Source organism: Diabrotica undecimpunctata, chromosome 10, assembly GCF_040954645.1.
Source record: "Diabrotica undecimpunctata isolate CICGRU chromosome 10, icDiaUnde3, whole genome shotgun sequence".
Lineage (NCBI taxonomy): Eukaryota > Metazoa > Arthropoda > Insecta > Coleoptera > Chrysomelidae > Diabrotica > Diabrotica undecimpunctata.
The window spans coordinates 11,542,950-11,555,062 of NC_092812.1; the positions used below are offsets into that span (position 1 = coordinate 11,542,950).

Consider the following 12,113-nt stretch of genomic DNA (forward strand, 5'->3'; position numbering starts at 1 on the left):
TAATAGCACTTATTGGCAAGCACTATTCTTCTTTTAATTTCTTCGCTGGTCATTGTTGTCTTTGGTCAGCATTTGTCTATGAACCCACATTTCCAATGCTTCAATTTTGTTTATGATCGATACTTTTAGCGTCCACACTTCTGCACTATATAAAAGTACTGACCAAACATAGCACTTAACCATTCTTTGTCTTAGTTCTAACCTGAGATGATTATTGCAAAGAAATTATTTCATTTTTATAAAAGTAGTTTTAGTCATCGCTATTCTACGTTTTATTTCTATGTCTGGATCTAGTTGGTCCATTATCACAGTTCCCAAAGATGCCATTTTGTGAACTTTCTCAACTTGGACTCCGTTTAATTGAAGCTTTGCATCGGGATGTGGGTCACGACTAAACACTAAAAATTTGGTTTTGTTTGAGTTTATTTTAATGCCCATTTCCTCTCCTACCTCGTGAAAACGATCAAGCAGAATTTGGAGACCTTCAATATTATTTGACAGAATTACTGTATCGTCTGCATATCTAATCACCTTAAGTAGTTCCCCGTTGATTTTTATTCCATATGGTTGTCTTTCAAGTGCCTTTTTAAATAACTGGTCCGAGTAAACATTAAACAATGTTGGCGACAAAATGCAACCTTGTCTGACTCCTCGTTGTATGGAGATTTCATCGGTGTAGTTATCTCCAATTTTTACGATAGCAGTTTGATTCCACAAATTTGTAATGCCACGAATATCCTTGTCATCTATTCCGGTATTTTGCTTCTGTTGTTAAGTATTCTTAGGAAAATTTTAAGAGTGTAAATGTTACTATAGCTTCATTTTCTTCTGATAAAGTTTGCAGTTAACTCAACGTAAATAATTCGCCAATTAGAAGCAATTTGTTACAACGAATACCTGCATTTTGACTTTTCCCTCTTGCTTCTCTTTGATATTTGCAAAGTATGACAAAACTGGAATTTTAGTTACAAAAAATAATAATAAATAAAAAACTTAATACAACAATGTTCAATAACACTCTCACAGCTTAAGTGGCATTATTTTTTATCATCATAGACCAGTTCATGATCATCTATGTCGTTTTCTTCACCCTGTTGCTGGATTCGTGAACGGGTTGTTGTGTTGATGCAGAGATTTTTAAAATGATAGTGTGTCACTGGTGGCACATATGGAAGGAGAGACAGCATGTCTTTTTTCTTTGCTTCTGTCACGAGTCTAGGTGTGGAGTACAGATGACTGTGATTACCAATGAATTTTGAGACATTTATTTTGGCAATCGAGAAAAAAAAAAACGGAAAATCTTCATTCCGCGTAGGTTTGTACTTTAAAACCCAAGGATCTTCTCTTTCGTACCTCATCAATCTCATCTCTAACCACGTCACAGGTGATCCATCACTATCTTTTTTTTTTCTACTTACAAGCACATCTTCTATGTTCTTTGTAGACACAATATTGCTCCTTTTTATGTTAGTTACTTCAAAAGGCACTGTCAACTTTGAAGTTTTTATTATATCAATCCAGTCGTCTGGCCCAAAGACGTGAAAAGATTTTCTGGCAGCCTTTTCAATATCCCCAAAATCTCGGTCGTTTGGTAAAAAGGAGTGGCCAGATACAAAAAACTTGTGATCTATCGTTCTTATGTTTATGTAAGGATCTTGAACAAGATTTAGTAACGTGGCAGCCACTTTAAAATTTCTGTTTTGCCCTGTACATGAATCTGAATAGAGAGTTACGTGGTTATGATTTTTGGCAAGTTTTTTCAGATGTATGGTCAATATTGAAAATATTTCCTGAGATCCTCTACCACCATCTGTTTCATCCCACACATAAATAAAGCCGTTGTTTTTGTTGAAGGAATGAATTCCTAGGTTATAGACATACATACTTCTTTTCTAATATGCAATGGATGTAGACAATTTCGCGTATGGCAGTGCTTTTTGGAGGTCAAAAGTAGCAACACAGTGTTCATCTAATGCGTCATCACTGTCCGATTTTAGTATATCACGAGCTTGTTTTGCTTTTGCTAGGTGAACATTTTTCTCAACAATAAGTGAATTGGATGTCTCAGTTTAAGTTGCTGCAGCAATTTTTAAGGACAGTTGATCACATTTGGCGCACGTATCGTTCGATGGTATTTTGAAATGTTAATTAAACTTAGTTGTAAACACATGATAGTATTGTTTTTTTTTTCTGAGGTACTTTGCCTTCGTTGTTGCATTTTGTTATATACAGGTCATACATTTTTCTGATATTTAAATCAGGATTAAGATACTTTCTTTCAGGGTTCTTTGTTCTGCTATAATGAATGTCTTCATTTGAATCCATTTTTATTCATAAACGATCATGATAAATACACTGAGAACAATCTGACTAATCAACTGGACTTGATCCACTCTGTCCCGAAATAATATGACACACTGTTCAGAGACATAGGAAACTGACGCTATCTGTTTATTATTGGGGTAACTTTGGACGTGGTTTGTTATAGCACCGAAAAGATTTCTATTTGTAGAACAAAGATACACCGCTAACTTAATTTTCGTAAAAAGTGGACTTAATCCACTATGGTTCTGAACGCCTCATATAGCATCTGACAGATCTTCAATTGAAATATAAAGTGTACATACGTAAATTCACAATTTTTCCGGGAGACCACTTTTAAACCTACTTACTTGTAACAGGTGGCCATACAGTATCCATTGATCATTTATGCTTTGTTAATTTGTTTATATCTCAAATGGTAGTAACTTCTTTCAAATATGAGAAATATCTACTGCTCTCATGCAACTGACACACAAGCTACTTTATTTAAAAATAAATTATTATGTGCGAATTGTGAACAAAAAAATGGTGTATATTTTGACAATATTGTAAGCAGTATATGCATTTTAGATATTTATGACATTAAATATAAATAATTTAAAAATTTTACCTGTATGAACCAAGTTCCTGGCGAAATTAGGAGCTTTGTTGTAATATTTCAAGAAGTCGTCCAAAAACTGATGTACATTATAGCGATCACAGACTTTGTTAACTCCTGGATTTCCTGATATATAATTATAAATGCATCTCAAATGATAATCATATGTAAATGAGTGAAGATGCATTAGGATTTTAACTCTGTCACATTCGTCCAAAAAACTCAAGGTAAACTAAAAATCGTAAAGAAAAACGTTTATTTTTATAAGAATTTTATTCAAATTTAATTTTATATAAAATGAAACTACAGTAGCACCTCAATAAGTCGAAAACCTCTGAAAAAAGGTTTTGTTCCCTTCCCTTCAAGCCCCAATACCTCCATTACTAGAAATCTCAACCCATTATTAGTCGAAATAATGTCAGTCCCTGCAAGCCACTTTGGTATATATTTCCTCTTTATAACTCGAAAAATTAAATTGGGCCTATGTATCTACAATATAGCAATGCTTTATTTTACAGCCTTTACAACTCGATTATTTGAAAGTTATCTCTATAGTTCGAAGAAAAATAAGTTACCGAATTAAAGAATTTGCCGACAATGTAAGTACACCATTGTTTCTTGGCAAACAATTTAGGAGTAAACAAGAAATAGGATTACCACTTAAGCAGTTTATGACTCACGTTAGCAAGTGCTTGTCGCGCAAAAAAAGACTCACCATTAACCATTGGTAAATCTAAAAAACCTGGTTTAAAAAAGTAGAAAAGGAAAAAATCCTAAGGGGATGTTATAGTACTAGGATACTGTAACAGGATTATCTTGTAATAAAATTCTGAAAATACCTTTACTAAATTACAAATGTTTTATTATACTCACCCTATTTATAGAAGCTCGGGAACTTATGTTTTGTAGTCTATTACACTCGATTGCCAAAAGCTTAGTCATAAAAAATGGTTCACAAAATTCTACTGTAAAAATTAAAATGCCCCCCAAAATAGTTTTTTGGATATAAAATACATTATTGTAAGATGATTTGTCTTTTGTCCAAATCCTGCAAATATATAAAAATACAAAAATTAAAAACATGTTTCTCAGAACTGTATTAAAAATTTTAACAACCAAGTGTATAAAATATATAAATATATAATGCAACTAACACCAACTCCTTTACTATATTTCTCCGCATACAGTGTTCAGGTATTACGCTAGTTATAGTACAATGACCGCTAGAACCCAGTAAGTTCGATCACGCGAATTCAATAAAAAGTTGCCGCCTATCAGCCCCGAACGTTCTGGAACCTTTGCGACGTACTAGAACAGCAAATTCGGCAAGTGTATTTATTATAAATAAAGCATCGTAAAACCACCTTTTTGAGTCTGATATAATTTTATTTGTAGTCTGAATATTATATTTTAAATTGTGACTAAAATCTTTGCTAGTGTAATTAAGAGTTTATTTTGATTGTGTTTTTGCTTTTTTAAAAAGTGCTTTATTTGTTTCATAATATTTAATAGGGATTGTAGAATTTTTTTGTAGCTAGAAGTGATTTAGTAAAGTTTATTTAGGCTGCAAAGAGTTTTAGATTGTTGAGGCCAATAAGGACATCAAAAGTTTTAAAACTGGTTTTATATGGAGTTTGTTTTAAAACATACAACTCGGTCATTAGCTCGATGTAAAGTCAATTCCTTTCATTTTGTAATTTAATTATATTTTTCAAGTAAAAAAACTTTGTACAATTTTGAAAATAAATAATTTTTTTTAAAAGTTAAATCAAAAGTTCATATATATATATATATATATATATATATATATATATATATATATATATATATATATATATATATGGGCCTGCGTAGCGCAAGCGGTAGGATGCTTGACTCGCAAGCCGGTGGTCCGGGGTTCGAATCCCACCGCCGGCAAGAACATCTAGACATTTTAAAAATGTCTATAGGCCCCAGGTCGACTCAGCCTGAATAAAAATGAGTACCTTGGGTAAAACCAGGGGTAATAATAGACGGTTGAAGCGTAGCACTGGCCATGTTACCTTCCTCGTATACCGTAGGCCCTAGATATAGCAGACTACCCTGCTATACTCCCAAAACCGCGACAGCGGTAAAAAACGGGAGACTATTATTATATATATATATATATATATATATATATATATATATATATATATATATATATATATATATATACACAAGAATAACTGGATATTAGTGACTGTCAATATAAACAAACAACACAGTTTAAAAAAGTATTTTAGCAAAGAAAAGAACCATTCAAAACGTGTTTTCTTGGAAATGTGTTCCATAAAATCTAGTACATCTTGCATCAATAAAAAGTCAGACATAGATAAACTGAGCAACGTATATTGTTACTTACTGGAAAAACATCCAAAATAAAATTAATATCTACCTGTACCCACACAAATTACACTTATATGCATAACATGTTGCATACCATTAAGACAGGTTTAATAATTAAAATCACTCAAGATGGGCCTCTAATATTTCTTAAAAAGAAATATAATATTAAGTACACCTAATTACTTTTTAATCATAGGGTTTTTTCTTTTTGTTCTCTATGTGTCAGAGTTAAAACACACCAGTAAAAGATGACAAACAAAATTTTTACTATCTGTACCTAAATTTTAAAGAATTTTAAAATGTATTTTATCCACTATTTTATATGTGTGTTATTAATGTTGAGTGTCTATGCTTTTACAAATAATCTCAACGACTAGTAAGTTGCACTGAAGATTTGTGATATTTTATAAATATTTACATTTTTTTTTCTTATTACAGTGTCTTGAAAAAGGAATAAAACCATTCCGAAAGCTAGACAAAAAGTCATAAAAGTGTTTCATTAACATCCCGGCCAATTTTCTGACTGCAACCCTAATAAACTGTGTTGTTTGTATATTGTAAGGAGTCTAAAACCCCATGTTTAATTTCCTGACGTTCGAAAAATCGCAAGCGTGGATCAATAATATTTTTGTAAATGAATTTAAGTAATACACTTACCCTTGTCTGCTATGAGGGTCATCAATTTGCAGAGGCATGAATCCAAGAGTTTGCATATAATGTCTATATTCTGAGAAAAATCCATAACATAGTTCTGTATGCCACATTTCCAGGTCCTCGTTTGCCATTTTATCTGTGATTTGAATAGCGTGTGATGGGTATAGAGAATGGTCTCTGGTAGAAGCAGCTTTTAATCGCCACCTGAAAGATACAAATAAAAATTATTGTAATAGTAAATAGTACATTCATTAAAACAGGACGGCTGCGTTGGATAGGACATGTAGAAAGAATGGAAGAAGGCGAAATACCAAACAAAATATTCAAACAGATACCAGTAGGAAAAAGAACAAGAGGAAGACCGAAACTGAGATACTTAGAACAAATAGAAAATGATATAACAACCTTAAAAATAAAAAACTGCAGAAAAAAAGCACGAAACAGATCAGAATGGAGAAGAATCCTGGAACAGGCCAAGACCCAAAAAGGGTTGTCGAGCCAGTGATGATGATGATGATGATGATGTAATAGTAAATAGTATAGCACGCGCAGAAAGCATGTAAATATTTTAGTTTAACTACGTTTTCAATATGTTCTTTACTTTCTTTTGTTTTCTTATTAAACCTTGTTGTCCTTGTTATAGCCCTTATAATTTTCTACCCGTTATTTATTTCTGATCAGCTTGTTTTATCATCTCCTTTATCCATGTTAGTTTCGCACAGTTGGTGTTTTTTTTTATTCAATTTTCATTCTCTCGAATTTTTTTTGTACCTATTTTTGATATTGTTCCCGTTCCTTTTTCTTCATTTGCCACTTTGATGACTTCCTTCTGTATCTGATATTTGAAATTGCTCTTCCTTTTTAGTATATCTGCCTTTTACCTCATTGTTTTTGTTTCAATCACGCAGAGATTTTTCCATTTTTTTCTGTGCTTCTGTCAATAGAAAAAAATGTTCACTAAATTGTGGTTCCATTACATCAACATACGTTGATTTTTTCATAATTACCGTAAAACAGCAACAGCAGGCAAATGACATCAAAGCAACTGTCAATTAATGTCAAATGTATTTTGTAACATTGTAAAGCTTATTGCCGTTTGTAAATTTTAAAATGGGTCGAAGTTATCGAAGAGAAAATTTGTTAAATCATCAGTAGATTTTTTAATTCTGGATAATCCAATTCGAAAATCGCGAATATGTTACAATTGTCACGGTATAGTGTAAGCAATATAGTCAGAAGATACAAAATTTCAGGTTTGTCCGTCACAGAACCTAGAAATGTAAGAAAAAGTAAAATAACCGAATTAAGATGCATTACAGTGAAAAATTGCCGTGCAACTTATATGGAGCTAAGTTTTTTGTGGAGTGACGTTGTTGGAAGACGCGTTTGTAGATCAATATATCACCGAGAGGCCCACAAATTGGGAGTTTGTATTTAGAAAGTAAGTTATTTAGTTTTGTTTCAGGCTAAGGAAAGCCACTTTTAACATTATAAACAAAAGAAAAATACGTTAAATTGGTCAAAAGAGCATAAAGATTGGACACAGTAACGATGGGGTACAATACAACGGAGTGATGGTTAGGGAAAAAAGTTTAACATCAGCGGAAGAGTTTGTCTTCCAACAGGGAATTTCGACTTCCGAAGTGGAAATCGAAACGTCAAAATAGACGTATTTTAAACTCAAATTGTGGTTAATTTTCATTAATTAAAGATAGCACATAGTATAGTTTTGGTATAAAATAATAAAATAAAATTACTTACCTAGACAGAAACAACAAAGGTGTGTGACAGTAATGAACAATTCTGGAGTTCTGTAATAACAAAAATATCTGAGGCACACTGGTAGTACTAGTTCTAGACTGGTACATAGCGTGAAGAGTTTTCAGTTCTTCTCTGTTCCTTTTTTCTATTGTCTTCATTTCGCCAATTTCTGATGTAAATGTAACAACCGGATCTGTAGATGCTAACTTACTGGCTTTAAAGTTGTCCCTAAAAGCTTCTAAAGTAGCAGGCAAGTTATAACTCAACTGTTGCCTTTTAAGAGAATGATCTTTTGGAAATGTTGTCGTTGCATCAATATTTCCTAATAAACTAGCATATGGATTATTGGGAATCATCTGAAAAAGTTATCCTCTAAACTGATTTTAAAGATTGCTAAGTAATATATACTTACAAATACTTTCCTTGTAAGGGGCTGGTTATGAAATATTCCCAACTTTTGAGAGGTGATAGAGTTTAATAAGCAAGACCGTACGCAAAGCCATGATCCTAGATTTGAACAGCTTGTATAAAGTTTGTCTATTATTTCTTTAGCCCAGTTGTATGTGTAAATTAAAATCTACAAATGCACAGATACAAAATCAATAGTTAGATCATCGTAAATATAATTATATATAATATAAATTTAGTATTTCTTGGGTTTAGGTTCAATAAAATATATATTACATGTGGAACTAGATTTTAATTTCCATTGCAATGAACGTTTCGGCAGGAAACCGTTGCCTTTGTCAAGATTCAAAACGTAAAACGGGACACAGACATTAATGAACTGACACAATAAATAAAAGTTGATATCTCAAGGAGATATCAACTTTTATTTATTATTTATATTATCACCCCAAAGAAATATGTATGGTTGAAATAGTGATTTCACTTCAATAATTGTGAATACATAATTTAAAAGACTGGATCAAATTTTGATATATGATCTTAAAGCAATTTGGATATCTTTCATCAAGTCGTTCAGTACAAAACATCGAAGCAGTTCGTTAAACGTCTGACAGTCCAACTAAATAATCTTTAGAAATTACGCTAATCTAATAATATAATATTTTTTACCAACAGTCATAGTCTATAATGAATTTAAAAAATGAGTAAAGAATTTTCTGTCTTTCGGACAAATAAATTCTAATCATTGCGATATAACTTAAATGTTTGTCCCTAATGCTGAGATGCCTGAAATTTAGTTAAGAAAATTTTATGGGAAAATAAACAACTAGTCTTCTTCCCCTTGATGTGCCTATCCGTTACGAATGTTGGCGATCATCATGGCAATCTTTATCTTATCTGCAGCAGCGCGGAAAAGCTGCACAGATGTTGTATTGAACCAGATTCTGAGGTACTTTAACCAAGATGTTCTTCTTCTTCCTGGACCTCATTTTCCAAATATTTTTTCTTGCAGGATGGCTTGAAAGAGAGCATATATGGATTCATTTCGCATAATATGTCCGAAGAATTGTAACTTTCGAGATTTGATGGTGGTCAGTACCTCTCGATTCTTATTCATTCTTCTGAGGACCTCCTCATTTGTGACTCAGTCAGTCCACGGGATCTTAAGTACTCTCCGATGTATCCACATCTCAAATGCTTCCAGTTTTCTGCACATATCTTCGTTCAAGGTCCACAATCCAACACCATAAAAAAGGACAGAGAAGACGTAGCATCGCAGCATTCTTACTTTTGTATCAAGAGATAGGTTGTGACTGTTGAAGAAGGCCCCCATCCGATCGAAGGTGGATCTAGCTTTTCCGATGCGTGCTCTAATCTCCTGGTTGTTGGTCCATTCTTCATTTATTATGGTGCCAAGGTAGTTGTATTGCGTCACTCTTTCTACAGGGGAGTGGTTCTGTTAACCTTATGTTATCCTTTTCTTGCTAATTATCATAAGCTTTGTCTTCTTAACGTTTATATTGAGTCCATATTGTTGACTGTAATACGTGATTTTGTTCATAAGAACTTGTAGGTCTTCTAAGTTGTCCGTAAATACTATGGTGTCATCTGCATATCTGATGTTGTTTAGCCGGTAACCATTTAGTAGAATACATTTTTCAGTTTCGTGCAAAGCTTCGATAAATATTCTTTCAAAGATCAGATTGAAGATTAGAGGAGACAAAATACAGCCTTGCCTCACTCCACGCATGATTTTCACATTGTCAGTGTGCTCACCTTCAACTCGATTCAATTCGTGCGATTTGCTGTCTGATTCCAGTAAAGATTTCTAATTATTTTCAGATCTTGGTTGTTAATTCCTGCTTCTTTTAGTATCTGCATCATTTTTGCGTGCTGTACTCGATCAAACGCCTTCTCGTAATCAACTAGACATGCGTATACGTTGATGTCTCTGCATCTCTGGAATAAGACTTGTACTGAGAACAAAGCCTCTCTAGTACCAACAGCATTTGTGAACCCGAACTGGTTGGGGGAAATTTGACTTTCACACAGCTTGTAGATTCTCTTATGAAATATCTTTAGGAACAATTTTAGGAGATGACTCATGAGGCTTATAGTACGGTAATCTTCGCATTTTTTGGCTCCTGTTTTTTTTGGAAGTGCAATAAACTCAGATTTTAGCCATTCTGTTGGTATTTCTCCAGAGTTGTATATGTTGTTGAATATCTTTGCGATTATTTCTATTGATTCGTTGTCCATTAGTTTGAGTAGTTTTTCTTGTATATTATCAGGGCCTGCCGCTTTGCCATCCTTTAACTGTGTTATTGCGGAATATACTTCCTGCTATAATATTCTTGGTCCATCATTTACCTCTTCTTCTAGCTCAAAGGTGTTATCTCTTTGGTCTTCAAATAGTTTTTCTAAATATTCTTTCCACGTTCTTATTTTACTCTGTTTGTCCAAGATGATGTTTCCATCAGAATTAGTTATATTTTCTTTCTACCTTTGTCTTAGTACCCTTGTGAGTTCTTTAACTTACCTATGTACATTGTGACTATCGTACTTTGACTACAGAGTATCGATTTCTTCGCATCTTTCCCTTGCTTCTTTTTCTTTCGCTTCTCTGATTTTCGTTCTGATTAATATATTTATGGTTTTATATTTGTCTGGGTCATTTTTCTCGTCCATTAGTTTCAGGATCTCATCTGTCATTCATGATTTTTTCTTCATTAAGCTATCTGTCTTTAAGTGTTTATCCTTTACATTTTGCACTATTTCTGTAATATATTTGACCATTTGTTCTTCGCTCGATTCGTCTCTAATTGCAGTCACTTGCTCATTTAACGTGGCTTGGACTCTCATCCTCGTATCAAGGTCTTTCAGCATACGTAGGTCGTATGATTGTGCTTTCCTTTTCTGCACTGTTTTGAGTTTCACTCGAAATACTCCCACCAGTGAAACGTGGTCTGTCTCCAAGTCTGCTCCAGGATAAGTCTTGACAGATGTAAAGCTGTTTCGGAATCTTTTATTTACTAAAATGTAGTCTATTTGATTCCTAATAATTCTCCCGGGTCTGTTTTGAGGGGATTTCCACGTGTACAGCTTGCGAGGTGGTAATTGGAAGAATGTGTTGGTGACAACTAGTTCTGAGTCTTCTGCGAATTTTTCTAGGAGGTCTCCTCTCTGGTTTCTGACTCCAAGTCCATGTGCTCCAATGTACTGTGTCTTATCTCCAGCTCCAATCTTGGCATTAAAATCGCCCATAATGATGAGAACTTCTTGTCGAGGAATTTTCTGTATGATACTGTTGATGTTCTAATAGAACTCAATTGCTTCTTCCTCTCCTTTGTCTGCAGTGGAAGCATAAACAACTAGTACAACTAACAAAATACGTGAAGTTAATATTATAAATAATTGCAATGCCAAACTAAGAAGTGTTCCCGTTGAAGATATTGTAGGGATAGGAAACGATGGCCTGTGCCAAAGAAACGGCAGAGGACACATTTTTATTTAATTCTGTCAAGACGAAAAGATTACAATTGTAAACATAAGTTCCAACTACCGTAGACAAGAATCTTGTAATGTAGAAAGCATCGGAGAGAACGATAAAATCGACAAGCGACAGATACACAGCAAATTTTACACGTGCATGACCAGTGAGAGTTATGTTGTATTCCGATCCAGGCTTTTTCCGGTCAACCGTAATAAATTTTCCGAAAGCTTGGATGAAGTAAAAAGTGCTTTCCTTTACCTAAAGTTGTAATCCCCAATACTTCCAACAGTTTCATTTCCTACGTTATCATCAAAAACTTCTTCTCTGTTTAATTTCTTCTTTTAGATTAAGATATCAATAAAAGCAGCAACATTAGATCTTCGGAATAACAGTGGCCTACACAACCTACCTCTATATTTGGCTAGATGGCGCTGCATAATTTCTTGTTGCCTTAACTTTACTGGAAATGCAAATACAACATTGGCCTAACCTACAATTTTGTGGCCTAGG

The 12,113-nt window shown here is 33.6% G+C and overlaps 1 protein-coding gene across 3 annotated transcripts in view; it reads right to left on the reverse strand.

Annotated features, from left to right (window-relative positions):
• LOC140452546 (KICSTOR complex protein SZT2-like) overlaps positions 1 to 12,113 on the reverse strand; it is a 177,480-nt gene that overhangs the window by 19,503 nt on the left and 145,864 nt on the right. For all 3 annotated transcript variants that reach the window (XM_072546872.1, XM_072546871.1, XM_072546873.1), the window contains 5 exons: positions 8,115 to 8,279; positions 7,703 to 8,058; positions 5,945 to 6,145; positions 3,794 to 3,968; positions 2,933 to 3,152 (listed from right to left, as the gene is read on the reverse strand). In XM_072546872.1, the coding sequence (XP_072402973.1) occupies positions 2,933 to 3,152; positions 3,794 to 3,968; positions 5,945 to 6,145; positions 7,703 to 8,058; positions 8,115 to 8,279 (1,117 nt within the window). The remainder of the gene's footprint in view (positions 1 to 2,932; positions 3,153 to 3,793; positions 3,969 to 5,944; positions 6,146 to 7,702; positions 8,059 to 8,114; positions 8,280 to 12,113) is intronic.